Source organism: Microcaecilia unicolor, chromosome 3, assembly GCF_901765095.1.
Source record: "Microcaecilia unicolor chromosome 3, aMicUni1.1, whole genome shotgun sequence".
In the NCBI taxonomy this organism is placed as follows: domain Eukaryota; kingdom Metazoa; phylum Chordata; class Amphibia; order Gymnophiona; family Siphonopidae; genus Microcaecilia; species Microcaecilia unicolor.
Window position 1 is genome coordinate 407,756,912 of NC_044033.1, and position 22,868 is coordinate 407,779,779.

At 49.8% G+C, this 22,868-nt stretch overlaps 1 protein-coding gene across 1 annotated transcript in view; it reads left to right on the forward strand.

The window, feature by feature from the left end:
- Window positions 1–22,868, forward strand: part of TDRD6 (tudor domain containing 6) — a 457,403-nt gene that overhangs the window by 125,659 nt on the left and 308,876 nt on the right. Inside the window, 1 exon segment of the mRNA XM_030195133.1 lies at window positions 3,693–3,782. Within this exon segment, the coding sequence (XP_030050993.1) occupies window positions 3,693–3,782 (90 nt within the window).

Consider the following 22,868-nt stretch of genomic DNA (forward strand, 5'->3'; position numbering starts at 1 on the left):
TCAAAACATTGAACTAACTAGTAAAAAAGGCCCGTTTCTGACACAAATGAAACAGGCGCTAGAAAGGTTTTCCTCGAAGTATGTATGTTTGAGAGAGTGTGTGTGAGAGAGAGTGACTGTGTGAGAGAGAGTGAGTGAATGTGAGTGTGTGAAAGAGAGTGAGTATGGGTGCGAGTGTGTCTGAGAGAGAGTGTGTGTGAGAATGAGAGTGTGTGCGAGTGCGTGAGCCACAGTGAGTGTGTGTGTTTCACACAGATACAGTGTGTGTGAGACAGAGTGTGAGAGAGTATGTGTGCAATACACAGACTCTGTGAGAGCGAGAGTGTATAAGATTGAGAGAGTGAGAGTGACTGTGTGACACATAGAGTGAATGTGATACAGTGTGAGACATAGAGTGTGTGGTAGACAGTGTATGAGAGTGAGAGAGACACTGTGTGTGTGCCAGAGATACCTCCCCCCTCCCTCTGTGTGGTTGCAGAACCCCCTCCCTCTCTGTGGTCGCAGGACCCCTCCCTATCTGTTTCCCCTCCCCCCTCTCCTCTCAACTTGTGCAGTTCCTTCAGAGATATACAACACAATTTAGCAAAGAAGTGTGTCTAGATGACTATTAAAAAAATTATTAATTAATGTAATCTTGTTTTAGATAACGGAATAGGCAGCTTGGAGCAATCTTTGTCTTTACAAATCTGCTCTTTTGTTTGCTTGACTGTGAGCACTAGCTGCTGCAGGCACTAAGTATTTTAAGAAGAGACATGGGAAGGGAGAGAGGAAGGAGAAGACAGATGGGAAGAGACACTAAGGGGAAAAGGGGGCAAATACAAGGAAGGACACCAGCTGCAGGATTAGCTGATTAACGGCAGGTTTTGAAGCAAAAAACGGCAGACAGGTGGCTCAGTTGCTTTCTTCGGCAGAGCTGACTGAAGAGAAGGCAGACACCTTGGAGCTTTTTTTGGCAGAGTCTGGGAGGAAGCCTGCAGCTTGTCAGCTGGATCAGTGAAAAGCTCCTTTTTATATCCTAACACCTGGGCTGTCAGGGACTTCAGAATATAATTTCCTAGGGGTAGCGAGGTGAGAGTTGAGAGGAGGAGGAGCGGATGCAGAGCTGACAGTCGATGGCTGCCTGCTGTGCTGGTGCCCCCCCCCCCCCCCCCGCTTCCTTTTTGAAAGCATTTTTGCATGTTTAAGTTTTTTTTTTTTTATTTTGTTCCAGCCAGCCACTGCTGCTCAACAGGAGAAGCAGTAGTGGCCAGAAATGGTAGCTGAGCTGATGTCGGGCGGAGGGTGGAGCAGTGGCTGCAGGGATGGCAACCTGGGGGGGTGGAGGGGTGAGGGGCGGTGACTTTGGGGGGGGGGGGGCGTGGCGAAGCACTGAAACTGTTCCTCCAACGTTCCGAACTGAGCATGAATGCTTCAAGGTTTTTGTCCACGCTGCCAGCTTCAGAACGTTGGAAGTGCATTTTATTATATAGGATGTTTAAAGGGCTAAAAAAAAAATTGAACATCTGGCAGTCAGCATTTACAGAAACACTTAACTCGTTTAAAGGGCTAAAGAAAATTTTTTTGAACATCTGGCAGTCGGGTCTGTGGGTACGAGGATTCTGGCCATGGAAGTCATTTCACAGATTGTTCCCGGTGAGAATGCCACACCTGCCAAGGAGTGTGCTGAGGGAGGAATTGTTGGAGCAGCAGTATGTACTGAAGCTCCCATGGTAGCAACTTTGGAGAACATTTGTAAAACTTACAAGATGGAGAGGTTTCTACTTTCATGAGTAAATTGGATTTAACATTGAAATACTTGGGTGAGGTTAACTAGATTGTACTAAACAAATATATCATGTCCAAAACAGTTAAAATGCTTTAAGAAACTACAGCTATGATAATTAAAGACAAAGCATTATTAGATTGAAGGAATGAGCAAATTGTGAATTATAATTGGAGACTTAATCTTCATTTAAAAAAATGTTTTTTTTTTCATAAGCCCCTTGAAATATTTGATAGACATTTTGAAGTTACCCCTGAATCTATTCCCCCTTTAAGATTTACTTCATTCCTGTTTCCACTAAGAATGATCCAGGAGTTTCATCTTGGGGATCAAATTCAGGAAGGAAGAATGAATTTAAAAAACTTGTCATAGATTTTGGAAGATACTTTTCAGAAGTAACAGGAGAGGTGCCACTTTGTTGGCTTCTTTTGTATTTGTGCAAGATTTTAATGCTGTTCTAGGAATGTACTTCTGGAATTCTCAATCTTTTTCTTAGTCAAAAAATTTTGGATATATCGTGATGTGACTAAAAGTACTCAATATAGGAGGAAGGAGTGTTTAGCCATAAGACAAGAGACTAAGGCTTTGGGAGCTTCGCTTTTGTTAAGTTATCCATGAAAATGTTTGGGTCGTTGTGCTGGAGCTAAATATGTGTGTGCACACATACAATATATATATATATATATATATATATATATATATATATATATATATATATATACACACACACACACATACCACTGTCATTATATAGCAATGGCCTCACCCTGGAACAACAAAGAGCTTTTTACACACACACACAAAATAAATAAATCACTGTCATTTATATAGCAATGGCCTTTGCGGAGATAGTCAGGGTCCACTTTAATCACAGTGGGCATAACCAGACTAGCTCACCCCTACTCAGGTACCGTCACTCTTTTTTTAATTAGAAAAGCATTAAGTCATAGGTTAACAGGCCAATAGGTTTACTTCATAAGTCATGAGACACAAGCAATGGTTAATCATTGGTTCAGTTATATTCTGCTACCTTCAGTGGGGAGGGCAGAGTTCAGCTACAATGAGCAATTCCAATAAAGAATCTGGCTATTTCAGAGTAAGGAACTCTTTGCAATTAGCACACACTATTTATCGGAGCACATCTGCGTGCTAAGGGGTCGGGGGATATGTAGGTTAAGAGTATGTATCATAGTTCCCTGTCCTTTCTGTAATTTACAGCAGACATTCTAGACACACTTGGCCTTAGTGACAATTTCCAGCATCTGGACAGGATGTTAATTATGAAGCAGGCTTAGCTGTTGGTTCAGCAAGAAAGCATTTGTTCATGTTTTCTTCCTACTTTTTCTTCTAACATTTAACTCTTAATATTCCCTTCTGGACCGGGGGCACCATTCTCATAGATGTTCTCGGTATCGTTAGCTTGAGCCTTAGCACTATCAAAAGTATCTCTCTCTTCTTTTTGAATTCTGTATTTGTTAACCACTCCCCCATCTCTATTGTGGTCTAAGGAGAATTTTCTTTATTATTGTTTTCATGCTCTGTTCTGCTATAGGAAGAATGTTCTTATGCGCATGTTATTGAAATTATATAAATATAAAAAAAGTTGACTAAAGTAGAGTGTATAGAACCTTGTGGAACACTGCGAGAGAAGGGACTATGTGGAAGAGGGTACAGCAGACAGCGAAAGAATGATCATGTAAGAATGAAGTATAGATGTTCAAAACTTTTACTAAATCAGTACGTTCTGACCTATTGGGCAATGTTTGTCTTCCCGTATTTGAGACTTATTTTTTAAAAATCCTTATTTAAACTAAATGTGCATTCTTGACCCATTGATAATACTATTTGAAATGAGAGGTTTGGTTAATATGAGTAGTTTTTAGATAGATCTGTTAATTCATGTGAATGACTCATAATCATTCTTTTACAGGTGTTGATACCTTCTAATGGTAAAGAAGTAACAGTAGATCCAATGGATGTGTGGAATACTTTACCAGAATCAACTGAGATTGCAGCTCAGGTGTGTTTGCTGTTAATTCCTTAGACTATGTTCTAGCCACTTCTAAATAACTTATTTTTTTCTTGTTTTTAGAAAAATGCCAGGATTGAGAGATTTTGGGGACGTAATGGTTTGCTAACAGAGTGAGAAAAATCCTGAGAAACTTGACCATTCAATTAAATGAACAAACCCATTTATAACAATTTTTTTTGCAATTTTAGCATTACATTAAATATGATACATCTTTTTCTCCGAGGACAAGCAGGCTGCTTGTTCTCACGACTGGGTGACGTCCGCGGCAGCCCCCACCAACCGGAAAGAAGCTTCGCGGGACGGTCGGCACGCAGGGCACGCCCACCGCGCATGCGCGGCCGTCTTCCCGCCCGTGCGCGACCGCTCCCGCCAGTTCCTTTTTTTCCGCGCCTGGAGAGAGTCGTGCTTTGCCGCTCTCTCTACTTCAGCCGCCGGATTCTTGCGATCGCGTATACGCGGATCGCGCTTCGTTTAATTAATTTCCTTTTAGTATTTCTCTGTTACAAAAAAAAAAAAAAGAAAAAAGAAAAAAGACTGCGCGTGTGGAGCACGCGCTCCCCTTTTCCCTCGCTTCCAGCGGGGACGCCTCGTTGCGGCCTAGTGGCCGCTCGGTCGGCTAGTTTTTTCTTGGTGTGATTTTAGCCACCATTGCCGACTTTGACTTCGCCGACGCGATTTTTCCGTCGATGTCCTCGAAGGTCCCGAGTGGATTTAAAAAGTGTGGTCGCTGCGGCCGGCCGATCTCGCAGACCGACACCCACGCTTGGTGCCTCCAGTGCCTCGGGCCGGAGCACAATCTCAAGTCGTGTGCGCTGTGTCTCGGTCTCCGGAAATGGACTCAGGTTGCGAGGCAAGTTCTGCGGGACCGTCTTTTTGGAACTTGCGCCGGCCCCTCGACGTCGACCTCGACGGCATCGGTATCGAAGGCCGGATCTTCGGTACCGGTATCGATGCCCGAGACATCGGCACCGATGGCAGCGACCCCAGGAGAACAGGTCCCGTCGGCCCGCCGGTCCGCCGGTGAGAGTGGGGTTGAGAGGCCGCGTGGGCTGTCGGCCCCGGTCACTCCCTCAGCTCGTGAGCCACGGGACCGAACCCTGTCGGACCCGGTACCTCGAGACCGAGGGGGATCGACCTCCTCCTCCTCCATGCCCTCCGGCGCCGGTGACGTGCACCGGAAAAAGGACAAGAAGCGCCGTCACCGGGAGCCCTCGGTGCACCCTGAAGGGGAGTCGACGCCGAAGCGTCATCGTAGAGAGGAGAGATCTCCGTCGGTGGTGGAGGTACCGACGCGTCGGGGTTCCGGCACCTCGGTGCCGTCTCCTGGCCCCCAGCAGCTTCTGGCACCGACACCCTTACCGGCCCCACCGCCTTTCCCGGCAGCGGGCCTGGACGAGTGCCTCAGAGCCATCCTTCCGGGGATCCTGGAAGGGCTGATGCGCCAGGCTGTGCCGGCGTCGGGGGTGCTTGCGCCCCCGGCGCCGATGACTGTGGCGCTGGCGAGCTCTAGCCCGGCGCCGGGGCTGTCGACACCGCCGCCGCTTGCGGTGCCGGTCTCGACCGCCACGCAGGTGGAGTCCCCGTCGACGTCGATGGAGGGAGCTCCGTCCCCGCCGGCGCGGGAGTCCACCGCTCGACGACACCGAGGCCTCGGTGCCTCGACGTCGAGCCGGGCCCGGTACCGGACTCAGCTACATGAGCTAATGTCCGATACCGAGGATGAGGACTCGTGGGGGGAAGAGGAAGACCCGAGATATTTCTCCTCAGAGGAGTCTACGGGCCTTCCCTCGGACCCCACGCCATCACCGGAGAGGAAGCTCTCACCTCCTGAGAGTCTCTCCTTTGCCTCCTTTGTGCGGGATATGTCCATAAGCATTCCCTTTCCCGTGGTCTCTGTGGAAGAGCCGAGGGCCGAGATGCTCGAGGTCCTCGACTATCCATCACCACCTAGAGAGTCCTCCACGGTACCGCTGCACAATGTCCTGAAGGAGACGCTGCTTCGGAACTGGGTGCGACCACTAACTAACCCCACCATTCCCAAGAAAGCAGAGTCCCAGTACAGGATCCACTCTGACCCAGAGCTCATGCGGCCCCAGTTGCCCCATGACTCAGCGGTCGTGGATTCTGCTCTCAAGAGGGCACGGAGTTCGAGGGATACCGCCTCGGCGCCCCCGGGGCGGGAGTCTCGCACTCTGGACTCATTTGGGAGGAAGGCCTACCAATCCTCCATGCTCGTGACCCGCATCCAATCTTACCTGCTCTATATGAGCATCCACATGCGGACCAATGTGCAACAGCTGGCGGACCTGGTCGATAAGCTCCCGCCGGAGCAGTCCAGGCCTTATCAGGAGGTGGTCAGGCAGCTGAAGGCGTGCAGAAAGTTCCTGTCCAGGGGGATTTTTGACACCTGTGACGTGGCATCTCGTGCTGCGGCCCAAGGTATAGTGATGCGCAGGCTCTCATGGCTGCGTGCCTCTGACCTGGACAACCGCACCCAGCAGAGACTGGCTGACGTCCCTTGCCGGGGGGATAATATTTTTGGCGAGAAGGTCGAGCAGATGGTTGACCAACTGCATCAGCGGGAAACCGCTCTCGACAAGCTCTCCCACCGGGCGCCTTCAGCACCCGCCCCCGCGGGCGGGCGTTTTTCCCGGGCCCGGCAGGCTGCACCCTATTCTTTTGCGAAGCGTAGGTACAACCAGCCGGCCCGAAGGCCTCGTCAGGCACAGGGACAGCCCCAGCGCGCTCGTTCCCGTCAACAGCGTGCGCCTAAGCAGCCCCCTGCGCCTCCACAGCAAAAGCCGGGGACGGGCTTTTGACTGGATCCATGGGAACATAGCCGCCCTACAAGTGTCCGTACCGGACGACCTGCCGGTCGGAGGGAGGTTAAAATTTTTTCACCAAAGGTGGCCTCTCATAACCTCCGACCAGTGGGTTCTCCAAATAGTGCGGTACGGATACGCCCTGAATTTGGCCTCCCTGCCTCCAAATTGTCCTCCGGGAGCTCAGTCTTTCAGCTCCCATCACAAGCAGGTACTTGCAGAGGAACTCTCCGCCCTTCTCAGCGCCAATGCGGTCGAGCCCGTACCACCCGGGCAGGAAGGGCAGGGATTCTATTCCAGGTACTTCCTTGTGGAAAAGAAAACAGGGGGGATGCGTCCCATCCTAGACCTGAGAGGCCTGAACAAATTCCTGGTCAAAGAAAAGTTCAGGATGCTTTCCTTGGGCACCCTTCTGCCAATGATTCAGAAAAACGATTGGCTATGTTCCCTGGATTTAAAGGACGCATACACTCACATCCCGATACTGCCAGCTCACAGACAGTATCTCAGATTCCGCCTGGGCGCACGGCACTTTCAGTATTGTGTGCTGCCCTTTGGGCTCGCCTCTGCCCCACGAGTGTTACAAAGTGCCTCGTGGTGGTAGCGGCCTACCTACGCAAGCTGGGAGTGCACGTGTTCCCTTATCTCGACGATTGGCTGGTCAAGAACACCTCGGAGGCAGGAGCCCTCCGGTCCATGCAGTGCACTATTCAACTTCTGGAGCTGCTGGGGTTTGTGATAAATTACCCAAAGTCCCATCTCCAGCCAACTCAGTGTCTGGAATTCATAGGAGCGCTGCTGAATTCCCAGATGGCTCAGGCCTACCTTCCCGAAGCGAGGGCCACCAATCTCTTGGCCCTGGCTTCGCGGACCAGAGCGTCTCAGCAGATCACAGCTCGGCAGATGTTGAGACTTCTGGGTCATATGGCCTCCACAGTTCATGTGACTCCCATGGCTCGTCTTCATATGAGATCTGCTCAATGGACCCTAGCTTCCCAGTGGTTCCAAGCCACCGGGAATCTAGAGGATGTTATCCGCCTCTCCACCAGTTGCCGCACTTCACTGCTCTGGTGGACCATACGGACCAATTTGACCCTGGGACGTCCATTCCAAATTCCGCAGCCCACGAAAGTGCTGACGACGGATGCATCTCGCCTGGGGTGGGGAGCCCATGTCGATGGGCTTCACACCCAGGGTCTGTGGTCCCTCCAGGAAAAGGATCTGCAGATCAACCTCCTGGAGCTCCGAGCGATCTGGAACGCACTGAAGGCTTTCAGAGATCGGCTGTCCTGCCAAATTATCCAAATTCGGACAGACAATCAGGTTGCAATGTATTACGTCAACAAGCAGGGGGGCACCGGATCTCGCCCCCTGTGTCAGGAAGCCGTCGGTATGTGGCGTTGGGCGTGTCGGTTCGGCATGCTTCTCCAAGCCACGTACCTGGCAGGCGTAAACAACAGTCTGGCCGACAGACTGAGCAGAGTCATGCAACCGCACGAGTGGTCGCTCCATTCCAGAGTGGTACGCAAGATCTTCCGAGAGTGGGGCACCCCCTCGGTGGATCTTTTCGCCTCTCAGACCAACCACAAGCTGCCTCTGTTCTGTTCCAGACTTCAGGCACACGGCAGGCTAGCGTCAGATGCCTTTCTCCTTCATTGGGGGACCGGCCTCCTGTATGCTTATCCTCCCATACCTTTGGTGGGGAAGACCTTACTGAAGCTCAAGCAAGACCGCGGCACCATGATTCTGATAGCGCCCTTTTGGCCCCGTCAGATCTGGTTCCCTCTTCTTCTGGAGTTGTCCTCAGAAGAACCGTGGAGATTGGAGTGTTTTCCGACTCTCATTTCGCAGAACGACGGAGCGTTGCTGCACCCCAACTTTCAATCCCTGGCTCTCACGGCCTGGATGTTGAGGGCGTAGACTTCGCTGCGTTGGGTCTGTCTGAGGGTGTCTCCCGGGTCTTGCTTGCCTCTAGGAAGGATTCCACTAAAAAGAGTTACTTTTTCAAGTGGAGGAGGTTTGTCGTGTGGTGTGAGAGCAAGGCCCTAGAACCTCGTTCTTGCCCTGCACAGAACCTGCTTGAATACCTTCTGCACTTATCAGAGTCTGGCCTCAAGACCAACTCAGTAAGGAATCACCTTAGTGCGATTAGTGCTTACCATTATCGTGTGGAAGGTAAAGCCATCTCTGGAGAGCCTTTAGTCGTTCGATTCATGAGAGGCTTGCTTTTGTCAAAGCCCCCTATCAAGCCTCCTACTGTGTCATGGGATCTCAACGTCGTCCTCACCCAGCTGATGAAACCTCCTTTTGAGCCACTGAATTCCTGCCATCTGAAGTACTTGACCTGGAAGGTCATTTTCTTGGTGGCAGTTACTTCAGCTCGTAGGGTCAGTGAGCTTCAAGCCCTAGTAGCTCATGCTCCATATACTAAATTTCATCACAACAGAGTAGTGCTCCGCACTCACCCAAAGTTCCTGCCGAAGGTGGTGTCGGAGTTCCATCTTAACCAGTCAATTGTCTTGCCAACATTCTTCCCCAGGCCGCATACCCGCCCTGCTGAACGTCAGTTGCACACATTGGACTGCAAGAGAGCATTGGCCTTCTACTTGGAGCGGACACAGCCCAACAGACAGTCCGCCCAATTGTTTATTTCTTTCGACCCTAACAGGCTAGGGGTCGCTGTCGGGAAACGCACCATCTCCAATTGGCTAGCAGATTGCATTTCCTTCACTTACGCCCAGGCTGGGCTGACTCTTGAGGGTCATGTCACGGCTCATAGTGTCAGAGCCATGGCAGCGTCAGTGGCCCACTTGAAGTCAGCCACTATTGAAGAGATTTGCAAGGCTGCGACGTGGTCATCTGTCCACACATTCACATCACATTACTGCCTCCAGCAGGATACCCGACGCGACAGTCGGTTCGGGCAGTCGGTGCTGCAGAATCTGTTTGGGGTGTAAATCCAACTCCACCCTCCAGGACCCGAATTTATTCTGGTCAGGCTGCACTCTCAGTTAGTTGTTCTTCGTAGGTCAATTCCTGTTGTTTCCTCGCCGTTGCGAGGTTCCATTGACCTGGGTTCTTGTTTTGAGTGAGCCTGAGAGCTAGGGATACCCCAGTCGTGAGAACAAGCAGCCTGCTTGTCCTCGGAGAAAGGGTATGATACATACCTGTAGCAGTTGTTCTCCGAGGACAGCAGGCTGATTGTTCTCACCTACCCTCCCTCCTCCCCTTTGGAGTTGTGTGTTTCATCTTTTGCTAGTCATTCAACTGGCGGGAGCGGTCGCGCACGGGCGGGAAGACGGCCGCGCATGCGCGGTGGGCGTGCCCTGCGTGCCGACCGTCCCGCGAAGCTTCTTTCCAGTTGGTGGGGGCTGCCGCGGACGTCACCCAGTCGTGAGAACAATCAGCCTGCTGTCCTCGGAGAACAACTGCTACAGGTATGTATCATACCCTATTCCTTAGCAGCCGGCCGGATCAGTCCAGATGTGTGAGTTTGCCTTCTCCTACCAGCAGGTGGCGACTAAGAACTACTAATTAGAAATAACATTGCATAAGCATTCTGCACATGGATCTGACTGACCAGTATTTTCTCAGTCTCCATCAGGTGGTAGAACGAAGTGGAGTTTTTTTTATTTCTCTGTAGGTTTATAGTACATAATTTTCTTAGAGGACAAGCAGGCTTATTAATTCTCACAAGTGGATGACGCCAGCCTACGTCATCTAGTCTGGGACTTTAAAAAAAAGTATGAGTTTTGTGGAGAGCGAGAAATGCTCCCCTGCGCATGCGCAGGTGCCTTCCCGCCCACCGCGGGAATGCGGTCTCCTCGGTTGTTGTATCGCGGTGAGGAGAGGGTGTATTTTGTACCGTCTCTTCACACCACTCGGTCCTAAGAGCTTTTTCGTGCCTTTTGGCAATTTTTTTTTGTCTTCCCCTTATTTATTTTTTTTAGTTGATTTTTGCCTGGTTTTAAGTTTCCTTTCGTTTTCGTCGCCGTTTGGCCATTTTTAGGCCTTGACTTTGGCCAGGAATTTTCCCTTCATTTTTTGCCATGCCTTGCCCCTTTTTCAGGCACCATCGCTTCGTTTAATTTAACCAAGGGAGTTTCCTTATTGTCTTCTCCAAACTATTCTCTACGAGTGGGTAATATGCATTCCTACCAGCAGAGAGAGACTGAGAATTATAGAACAGCGCTCCTGTATAAGAGACGGTGCAACCCTGACCTGTTCAGTATTTCTCAGTCTCCCAGCAGAGGTAGGTGCTGTGCAACCCTGCTCCAACTTTTTGGTGGGTGCACTGGTTTTGGGCCCTTGGTTTTAGTTAGGTTTACAGGTTCTCTTTAGGGATCTTGCTTAGTGGTTTAGTAAAAAAAAAAAAAAAGGAACAAAAAGAAACCTCCTTGGGAGAGAAACAGCTGCATTGGTCTTGGGCTCTTGGCCCCTGCGCCTCTTTTGGGGGGTGTACACTCCGGGCTCCGGGTCCCTCCCCCTCCCCCCCACTCCTCTCTGCCCTTAGCAGTGCACCTCGGCCTTCTACCCACTTCTCTGGGAAAAGTTCCTTCAGGCAAGGCCCCTGGTGGGAACAGAGCACCGTTCTCTTAAAAAAAAAAAAAAAATCTATAACACAGGAAACGCCTGGGAGGGAGTGGGAGCTTTGGTTTCTCAGTGCCGGTTTTTGGTGCCTTTGCTTTTGCAACTGCAATCTTAAAAAAGAAAGAAAATAAAAGGGAAGTCAGAATCAAGGCAATCTAGGAGGATTGCAGGGAGTTTGGCGGTGGGACGCTATTCCTGGTCCCCGTGAGGGCTGCTTTTCTTCCCGCCCTTCCTCCTCCGATGGCAGTGCAGTCTGAGAAGCTGCGCCGTTGCGTGGCCTGTTCAGCATGCCGCGTGGTCTCCCATAGCACTGGCTTGTGCAGGGTTTGTGAGGAAGTGAGGTTTGGTTCTGGGGAGGAACCAGGTCACACACTAGACATCATAACCCACAAATTCTCATCAGAACCAAATTTCACACTAATAGACACAAAATGGACAGCCAGGCCATGGTCCGATCACCACAGTGCAAACCTTTCCCTCCATTGGAAACAAAAAAGACACAACAAAAACAACAAACCTATACTACGAGAGGCAAAATTGACTCACTAATATTCTGGCAACACTTCTACACAGACGAATGGACAACACCTGTAGACTCACCCCAATTTCTGCAAGAATGGGATATCAGATGCAGAACAATACTAGTTAATAGCGCCACTTCAAACCAGAACCTCACATAGAAAAAACTCAATACCATGGTTTAACGAAGAACTGAAAGAACTAAAAAAAACAGGTAAGAAGACTAGAAAGAGCATGGAACAAGAAAAAAGATGAAAACATACTCAAAGACTGGAAACAACTCCAAAGAAAATACAAATACACAATCGGACAAACTAAAAGGACATATTACAAAACCAAAATAGGACCAAATTACAAGGATACACACAAACTCTTCTCACTCGTAAACAGTCTACTAAACACTACTACGGTCACCTCTAACAACACAGAGACCCCATCAGCAACTGATCTTGCAAATTACTTCAAGGAAAAATTACAAAGCTTCGACTCATAATACCAAGCAATAAAGCAAATTACACAAATTCCTTGAATGCCTGGACCCAAAACCTGGAGAACACCCAGCAGATCAATCATGGACCAACTTCGACACACTTTCATCAAAGGAAATCTCACGCTGGCTTGGAAAATACGCCAAATCACAATGTCGATTAGACATCTGCCCTAGCAGTCTAATAAGATCAGCACCCAAACAATTCAAAATAGACATCACGAATCACGTAAATCATAGACTTCAAAATGGACTTTTCCCCACAGACAAAGGAAATATCCTACTTACACCGCTACCGAAAGATGCTTAAAAAAACACAATGGACCTAACCAACTATCGACCAGTAGCATCTATCCCCCTCATAACCAAACTCATGGAAGGCATAGTAACAAAACAACTTACTGAATACGTAAATAACCACTCAATTCTCCACGAGTCTTAATCAGGATTTCGGTCAAATCACAGTACCGAAACTGTGCTAGTGTCTGCAATGAACTCATTTAAACAAGAAATTGCAAGGGGCAACAACATACTCCTCCTACAATTCGACATGTCCAGTGCCTTTGACATGGTTGACCATGAAATACTATTATATATACTAGAATACTTCGGAATAGGAGGCACAGTTCTCAAATGGTTCAAAGGATTCCTGACCACAAGATCATACCAAGTAACAACGAAAGCGGACAGATCACCCCGCTGGACACCTGAATGTGGAGTACCCCAAGGATCCCCCCTCTCACCAACCTTATTCAACCTGATGATGATACCTTTGGCTAAACTTCTAGCAACTGAAAACCTCAACCCTTACATATATGCAGATGACGTCACGATCTCTATTCCGTTTAGACATGATCTAAGTGAAATTACCAACGAGATTAACCAAAGCCTTCAAATAATGCAGTCCTGGGCAGATGCATTCCAACTGAAACTAAATGCAGAGAAAACACAATGTCTTGTTCTCACTTCAGAACATAACACAAAAAGCTTCCCTACCGTAACCACACCATACTGTTCCTTGCCTATTTCGCAAAACTTGAAAATTCTAGCAGTAACCATAGATCGAAACCTCACTCTCGATGCTCACGTGAAAAACACGACGAAAAAGATGTTGTACTCCATGTGGAAACTCAAAAGAGTTAAACCTTTCTTCCCGAGATACATATTCCGCACCCTGGTACAGTCAATGGTGATAAGTCATCTCGATTACTGTAATGCACTGTACGCAGGCTGTAAAGAGCAGAACATCAAGAAGCTCCAAACTGCCCAGAATACTGCGGCCAGACTCATATTTGGAAAAACCAAATATGAAAGTACAAAACCTTTAAGAGAGAAACTTCACTGGCTCCCACTTAAGGAACGTATTGCATTCAAGATCTGCACAATGGTACACAAAATCATTCACGTAGATGCCCCAATCTACATGTTAAACCTTGTGGACCTACCTCCCAGAAACTCCTCAAAATCATCCCGTAAATTTCTTGACCTGCACTTCCCCAACTGCAAAGGACTAAAATACAAGATGATGCATGATACCACCTTCTCCTGCATGAGCACAAAGTTATGGAACACACTACCTAGAGACCTGAAGACAATCAACGCAACAACTATCTTTCGCAAATCCCTCAAGACGTATTTCTTCAACAAAGCTTACAATGAAAACCCAGAACTGTACTAATCCACCTCTGAAAACCCATCGTCTAAGAAAAACAGTTGTTTAATATTCCTACTAAATTCCTTCCTTCTTCTCTCTTCTTCTTCCCCTAATTAATCTCTGCACAACAATAATTGTACCTGACATCCAGGATTAACTGTGTATAACAAAACTATGTAAACCACTTTGAGCCTGCAAATAGGTGGGATAAGGTGGATATAAATGCAATTAATAATAATAATAGTTTGGGCATTCTGGCAGCGGTAGGGGCAGCTGCGATTCCTGGGCTGACAGCTGAAGGGTCAGCGGTGCAGCACGCACCTTCACTTGGCGCAACGGATGCGGTTTTGGCGGTAATGTCTGCCATGTTGCTTTCTCCGCCACCAAGCCCTTTTTTCTCTGAGGAGCCGCTGGTGATGTTGCGGCAGGACTCCTCAGGGGCTTCAGCAGCTCTGTTTTCGCCAGAATTTGTGCTGCTACTCCATCAGGCTTATTGCCTGAAGAGAGAAATTTGTCCTGATGTTGCAGCGGGTTCTCCGGCCCCTCCTACACAGGATGGGCCCTTGGGGTCTGCAGTTGAGGCACCCGGGTCCAAGAGGCCACGTCTGGCTGGCGTGGAGGATCTGGTGAAGGCTTTCTCCCTTGGTTCAGACCCTCTGGTAGCCGTGGAGGGGGACGCAGGATCCCTGGATGAACCCTCAGAGGCTCCCTTAAGTGAGGATCCTTCGGTAGTACGCATTTTTAGAAGGCAAGAGCTGCCCTCCCTGTTGGTGGAGGTACTTCAGACGCTTTAATTGTCAGCAGATCCCCCTCAGGTGTCCCGGAAAGGGGACCTGCTTCTTAAGGGGGTTCGTAGACCTCCACAAACCTTTCCTTATCATGAGGATTTGAAGAAACTGGTAGAGGCGGAATGGCTAGTTCCCGATTCGCATTTATGAATCGGTTGTGCCATGGCTCGCCTTTATCAGCTCCCTCGGGCAGATCTAGAGAACTTTCGGGTCCCCAAGGTGAACATGCTGGTTACAGCTGTCACGAAGAAGTCGGCTATCCCTCTTGAGGGTGGGGCATCTCTCAAGTATTCACAGGATTGCAGGTTGGAGGCTTTGTTGAAGCGCTCCTTCGAGGTTTCTGCCTTGGCCTTACAGGTGGCCATGTACGGGGCTATGTGATTCGGGCCTGTTTTCATTGGGCTGCGGCCGATGTCATTAATCTGGAGGTGGGCACCGTTTTTCTTGCAGATTCCATGTATGACTTGGTTTGGGCCTCTGCGAGGAATCTGGCACTGGTAGTTTTGGAACGTTGCTTCTTGTGGCTCCATCACTGGGCGGCGGATGTAGTATTCAAAGTACGTCTGAGTCAGCTTCCTTTCCAGGATAAGCTTTTTGGCGATGAGTTGGAGAAACTTGTCAAGAGTCTGGGCGAGCCGAAAGGGGCTTGACTTCCAGAGGATAGGTCCCGCTTGGCTTCCCGGTCTGTGGCTCGAGGGCGCCTCAGGTAAGCTTCATCCGGATGTGTCTCTTTTTCCAGGGGGTTAAGCGATTGCGGTTTCCCATGCACCCGGTGGTCCTTCCCTGGGATTTGAATTTGGTGCTGTTGGCTTTGGTTCAAGCCCCATTTGAGCCCTTAGGGCAGGTTATGCTTAAGGATCTTGCGCGTAAGGTGGTCTTTTTGGTGGCTATCACTTCAGCGCGGTGTATTTCCAAGTTGCAGGCTCTGCCCTGTCATGAGCCATTTCTGGTCCTTACTAAGCAGAAGGTATTATTACAAACTGTATCTTCCTTTCTTCCTAAGGTGATTTCTCCATTTCATGTCAACCAGTCTTATTTCCTTGCCTTCCTTCCTGGGGGAATGAGTCCCCTTGGTTGTATAAGTTGGACGTTCGTTGGGCGTTGCGCTGCTATTTGCTTCGGACAGCGGACTTCCGACCGCCTCTGGGTCTTGTTTGGGGGACCTTGAAAAGGGGAGGCGGCTTCCAAGGCTTCCATCGCGCGTTGGATCAAGGAGGCAATTTCTTCCGCTTACCTGCTGTTGGGGAAACAGGTGCCCGCAGTTCTTTGGATGCATTCTACGCTTGCGCGGGCTTAGAATGCACCCGAACCGCGGGCACCTGTTTCCCTGACATCAGGAGCGCTGTTCAATAATTCTCATTCTCCCTCTGCTGGTAGGAGTGCATATTACCCACTCATAGGGAATGGTCTGGAGAGTCTCAAGGAAAGCGAATTAGCAGCTAAGACCTAATTTCTCCCTTCCTTTTCCATGAAGGTTCCCAATGGCTGTCAGCGCAGTACCCAGTGCAATCAGATGATCTCTGGGAAGGACACCCATTCTTGGTGTCTACAGTGTCTTGGGCCCGACCATAGCCTCAGTAACTGTGTTCTCTGTCTTCACATGAAGAAATGGGACTTGATATAACGCCTTTCTGAGGTTTTTTTTTGCAACTACATGCAAAGCGGTTTACATATATTCAGGTACTAATTTTGTACCAGGGGCAATGGAGGGTTAAGTGACTTGCCCAGAGTCACAAGGAGCTGCAGTGGGAATCGAACTCAGTTCCCCAGGATCAAAGTCCACTGCACTAACCACTAGGCTACTCCTCCACTCAGAGGAGTAGCCTAGTGGTAAGAAGACCCAGATTTCCAGAGAGGCTCAGTGAGAAAGATTTTTGGAGCCAAGTCCGATTTCTCGACATCTGCATCGAGGTCAGAGGTGTCGACATAGATGTCGTTGTCACACCGGCATTGGGAGTGCCAGTAAGCATAGCTGCTACTGGATACTTAAACAAAGTAGTGAAGCATCAAGTGGGTCTCCACCTGCCTTGAGGCCTACTGCTGTTCTGGGCCCCTGGGACAGTCCATCGTTGGACCCTACCCAGAGGTGATGTGTGGATTCGATGACATCTTTGTTGGCACCGAGGAGCTTTGGTGGCACGCTTCGGGCGAAGGCCAATAAGCATGGTCATCGATTGCTCTCGACGCATGGTACCAAGAGCTCCGGGGCGTCAAAGGATCCGGCACCAGAGAAGTGTCAGCGTTGGAAGGACCGCTTCCTCTTCATATACGAGGTGCCAATGCTCTGGTCTTCCAGCAGCCAAGACTCAGCACCCGCATCGATCCCAGCGGTTCTGCAACCTGCTCCTGAGCTGGCACCCCAGCCTTTCCCGGTTTCAGCCCTCGAGCGCATCCGGACCTTGCTCCTTGAGCTGCTGGATGGTCTCATGCAACAGATTGCATTGGCATCAGGGGTGCTAGCGCCTACCTTGCCTACCATTGTGGCCCCACTTGTCCCTCAGCCTGCGTTTTGGCCTCCGGCTCCAGTGTCAACTGCCTCCCAAGCCGGCTTTCCCTCGATGTTGATGGAGGAAGATTATGCTGGAGTTGAGGCGAGAACAGACTTCTTTCCATTGAGTGAGACGCTCACTTTAGTTTCTCCAGTTGTTACAGACAGCGTTCGATGTCTTGAGTTTGAAGATCTTTGTAGTGACTGTTTGAAAGACTGTTCATACAGTATGATCATAAAGGTTCAGCTTGTTTAATAAGGTTCCGTTCGACAGAACATTCCATATAGATTTTCAAATGACAAGAGAACACATACATGGTGTAAAGACTCCTGACGCAGGCCGGTTGGGCCGAAACACAGCTGTGTCAAATCATATCACCTTTCAATAAAATTTTGAGTTTTATCTTTTTGTGTGTCGTCTTGAGTTTTTTTGACTTGTTTTTTACTCTTTTTGATTTTAACTTTTTATTTTTTACTTTTTCCTTATTTTTTATCTTATACTTTGATTTTTTTATTGTTTGTGTTTTCCCTTCCTTTTTTGGGGGGGTCATCTTCGCTGATTTGTGTTGTTGTGACTGTCCCTCTCCATGAGTTACTTATGAAGTCCTCGTTAGGAACTGGGAGTCCTCTCTGTTGGTCCCATTCATGCCCAAGAAGATCGACACCCAGTATCGGATCCATAGTGCACCTGGTTTTGAAAAGCATCAGTTGCACCACATTTCTATGATGGTGAAATCCACTCTCAAAAGCGCTAGTAGTTCCAGGGACTATTTCTCTGTACCCCCAGGTAGAGAAGCTAGAACCCTGAATTCTCTGCGGAGAAAGAGGTACCAGGCTTCAATGCTTATTGCTCAAATACAATCATACCAGCTCTTAACGAGCATTCACTTATGGAACTCAGTGCTTAAGTTGTTGGACCTGGCTGAGGAGCTTCTTCCAGAGCAGGCTAAGTCACTTCGCTAGTTGGTCAAGCAGTATAAGGCATGTCAAAAGTTCTTGGCCAGGGGCACTTATAACATTTTGATGTGGCATCCAGGATCTCTGCTCAGGGTTTTTTAAATAGTCGGTCTTAGATACATACTCAGTTGGTATCAAAAACTTTAAATTGCCCCCCGAGAGCGCACTCATTCAGCTCTTAGCACAGGCAGGTACTTGCAGAGGAACTGTCAGCCCTTCTGAAGGCCCATGCAGTCTAGCCTGTTCCACCATGGAAGGAAGGGCGGGGATTCTATTTCCGGTGCTTCCTTGTGCAAAAATAAAATAGGGGGGGATGCGTCCCATCCTAGACTAAGGGCCCTGAGCAAATTTGTAGTCCTAGAAGAGTTCAGGATGGTTTCCCCGGGACCTTTCTCCCAATGATTCAGAATGATTGGCTATGCTCTCTGGACTTAAAGGATGCATATACTTACATCTCAATACTTCCAGTCCACCGGAAGTATCTTTGATTTCAGCTGGGAACACATCACTTTCAGTACCGCGTGTTGCTGTTTGGCCTCACGTCAGCTCCCAGGGTTTTCACCAAATGTCTAGTGGTAGTTGCATCGCTACGCAGACTAGAAGCCTATGTGTTCCCGTATCTCGATGATTCGCTGGTGAAGAGCACCTCTTCAGATGAAGCTCAGGAGTCCATGCAAATGACTGTTCGGTTGCTTGAGCTACTAGAGTTTGTTTTAAACTACCCCAAGTCCTATCTTCTCCCTGTCCAGCGATTGGAATTCATAGGCGCGCTGCTCGATACACAGAAGGTTTGAGACTGCCTTCTGGAGACAAGAGCGGGACACTCATCGCACTCCCATGATTTGAACCTCTCGGTAGGTCACAGCTCGGCAGATGTTAAGGTTATTTGGCCACATGGCTTCCACAGTGTATGTTACACCCATGACATGCCTTCATATGAGATCAGCTCAATGGACCCTGGCTTCTTAGTGATGTCAAGCCACTGGGAGCCTGGAAGACATCATCTGAGTGTCCCCAGAGCTTGTACGCTTCAGTGGTGGACCATTTAATCCAATTTGGCTCTGGGACTTCCATTCCAAATTCCTCAGCCACAAAAAGTGCCGATGACGGATGCATCTCTCCTGGGGGGGGGGGGGGGGGGGGGGGGCTCATGAAGATGGGCTTCACACCTAAGGTGTTTGTTTTGTACACCTAGAAAATGAATCTTCAGATCAATGTTCTGGAGCTCCGGGTGATCTGGAACGCTCTAAAGGCTTTCAGAGATTGGCTGTCTCATCAATTTGTACTCATACAAACAGACAATCAGGTTGCAGTGTGTTCTCCGAGGACAAGCAGGCTACTTGTTCTTATGAAAGGGTGACGTCCACGGCAGCCCCGAGATCTGAAATCTCCCTAGCAACAGAAGTTTGCTAGAGCCTTCGATCGGGTGCAGGCGCGGACATAAGCTTCCCACCCGTCGCACGCCTTAAAAAACGGACACAGGCGTCGAGACAAGCTCAACGGGAACGTCTGTTTGGAGCCTTGCCCGGCACTTCGGTGTCGATATCGGTACCGGAGATGGCATCGATATCGGGAGAACAGGTAATACCTTTCCGGAGACCACCGCACGCTGGGAGCAGTGAGCCATCGAGTGGGTCTCCACCTGTCTTGAAGGCTCCTGCTGTGAAGGCCCATCGGGACCGACCACTTTTGGACCCGACCCCGAGGAGGCGTGTGGATTCCACGTCCTCTTCGTCGGTACCGAGGAGTACTGATGCCGTGCATTGAGCATAGGTTAAGAAGCACCAGCATCGATCTCCTTCCACCCATGGTACTGGGAACTCTGGGGCGTCGAGGAACTCGGCACCCGAGAAGCGTCAACACCAGGAGGACCGCTCCCCCTCCATCTAAGCGGTGTCGGTGCGTCGGTCTTCGGACAGTCCGGTACCGCCTCCCTACTGTGCACTGGTTTTGCCTCCGGCCCCTGCACCGACCCCACAGCCTTTCTCAGCAGACACTCTAGATGAGCACCTCCGAGCCATTCTTCCAGGTCTCTTGGAGGGGCTGCTGTGTCAGTCTGTTCCGGTACCGGGGGTGCTTGCACCTTCGGTACCATTGATGGAAGTTGAAGCTGGCTCTCTGGCTGTGGTGCGGTCCCCGACACCGATGCCGCTTGCGGCTTCGGCCTCGGCTGCCACCCAGGTCGACTTCCCGTCGACATCGCTGGACGGAGCTTCATCGCCGCCGGCACGGGAGTCGACTTCTCGACTTCATCATCGAGGACATGGTTCCTCTGAGTCGAGACAGGCCCGGTTTCTGACTGCAGTTTGTGAACTCTTATCCGACACTGAGGAGGATGCCTCGTGGGGAGAAGAGGAGGATCCCAGATATTTCTCTTCTGCGGAGTCTTGTGGTCTTCCTTCTGATCCCACTCCTTTGCCTGAAAGGAAACTCCGCCCCCCTCCCCCGGAGAGCTTTTCCTTTTCCTCCTTTGTGCAGGAAATGTCTGTGGCTATTCCCTTCCCGGTAGTATCTGAGGATGAGCCCAGGGCTGAGATGTTCGTGGTCCTTGACTATCCTTCACCACCTAAGGAGTCATCCACTGTTCCTCTGCATAATGTCCTTAAGAAGACATTGCTGAAGAACTGGACGAAACCACTATCTAATCCCACCATCCCGAAAAAAGCTGAGTCCCAGTATCGAATCCATGGGGAGCCTGAGTTAATGAAGTCGCAGTTACCTCACGACTCTATGGTTGTGGATTCTGCTCTCAAGAGAGCCAAAAGTTCTAGAGATTTTGCCTCGGTGCCCCGGGACGAGAATCTAGAACTCTGGACTGTTTGGGAGGAAGCGTATCAGTCCTCCATGCTCGTGTCCAAGATTCAGTCGTACTAGCTCTACACGAGCATCCATAGGCTTTTTCAGGAGGTGGTCAAGCAGCTGAAGGCGTGTCGTAAATTCCTGTCCAGGGGTGCTTACGACTCTCTTGATGTTGCATCCACAGCCACTGCACAAGGTATAGTGATGCGCAGACTCCCATGGCTGCGTGCCTCTGACCTGGACAATAGGGTCCAGCAGCGGCTGGCGGATGGCCCTTGCCGGGGAGATAATATTTTTGGTGAGAAAGTCGAGCAAGTGGTCGCACAGCTCAACCAGCGGGCAACTGCTGTGGACAAACTCTCCCACCGGGCGCCTTCAGCATCTACCACATCAGGTACACGTTTTTTCAGGGGAAGGTGGAATGCGCCCTATGCTTACATTAAGCGTAGGTACAATCCACCTTCTCGACAACCTTCTCAGGCTCAACCCCAGCGCGCTCGTTCTCGTCAATAGCGTGCACCCAGACAGGCCCCTGCAGCTCCCCAGCAAATGCAAGGGACGGGCTTTTGACTGGCTCCAGTTGAGCATAGCCACTATCAAAGTGTCCGTGCCGGACGATCTGCCAGTCGGAGGGAGGTTAAAAGCTTTTCACCAAAGGTGGCCTCTCATAACCTCAGATCGGTGGGTTCTTCAAATAGTCTGGCTAGGATACTCCCTCAATTTGATTTCCACGCCTCTAAATTGCCCACCGGGAGCTCAGTCCTTCAGCTTCCAGCACAGGCAGGTACTTGCAGAGGAGCTCTCCACCCTTCTCAGCGCCAATGTGGTCAAGCCCGTACCACCAGGGCAAGAAGGGCTGGAATTCTATTCCAGGTACTTCCTTGTGTAAAAGAAAACGGGGAATGCGTCCCATCCTAGACCTAAGGGGCCTGAACAAATTCCTTGTCCGAGAAAAGTTCAGGATGCTTTCCCTGGGCACCCTTCTTCCTATGATTCAGAGAAACGACTGGCTATGCTATCTGGTCTTAAAGGATGCTTATACACACATTCTGATACTGCCAGCTCACAGGCAGTATCTACGATTCTGTCTGGGAACACAGCACTTTCAGTATTGTGTACTGCCCTTTGGGCTCGCGTCTGCGCGCCCATGGTGTTTACCAAATGCCTGGCGGTCGTTGCAACGTCACTACGCAGACTGGGAGTGCATGTGTTCCCTTATCTCGACGATTGGCTGGTGAAGAACACTTCAAAGGCAGGAGCTCTACAGTCCATGCAGATGACCATTTAAATCCTGGAACTACTGGGGTTTGTCATAAATTATCCAAAGTCCCATCTTCTTCCAGTGCGGAAACTAGAATTCATAGGAGCTCTGCTGGATTCACAGACGGCTCATGCCTGTCTTCCAGAAGTGAGGGCGGACAACCTTCTGTCTCTTGTTTCCTTGGCCAGAGCGTCTCAGCAGGTCACAGCTCGGCAAATGTTGAGACTAGTGGGCCATATGGCTTCCACAGTCCATGTGACTCCCATGGCCTGTCTTCACATGCGATCAGCTCAATGGACCCTAGCTTTCCAGTGGTTTCAGGCAGCAGGGAATCTAGAGGATGCAATCCAGCTACCCACCGAATTTCGCAATTCCCTTCAGTGGTGGACAATTTGCTCCAATTTGACCTTGGGACGTCCCTTCCAAATTCCTCAGCCGCAAAAGTGCTGACTATGGATGCATCTCTCCTGGGGTGGGGAGCCCATGTAGATGGGCTTCACACTCAAGGCGCTTGGTCTCTCCAGGAATCAGGTCTTCAGATCAATCTCCTGGAGTTGCGAGCGATCTGGAACACTCTAAGGGCTTTCAGAGATCGGCTGTCAACCAAATTATTCAAATTCAGACAGACAATCAGGTTGCCATGTATTACGTCAACAAGCAGGGGGGCACCGGATCTCGCCCTCTGTGTCAGGAAGCTGTCCAGATGTGG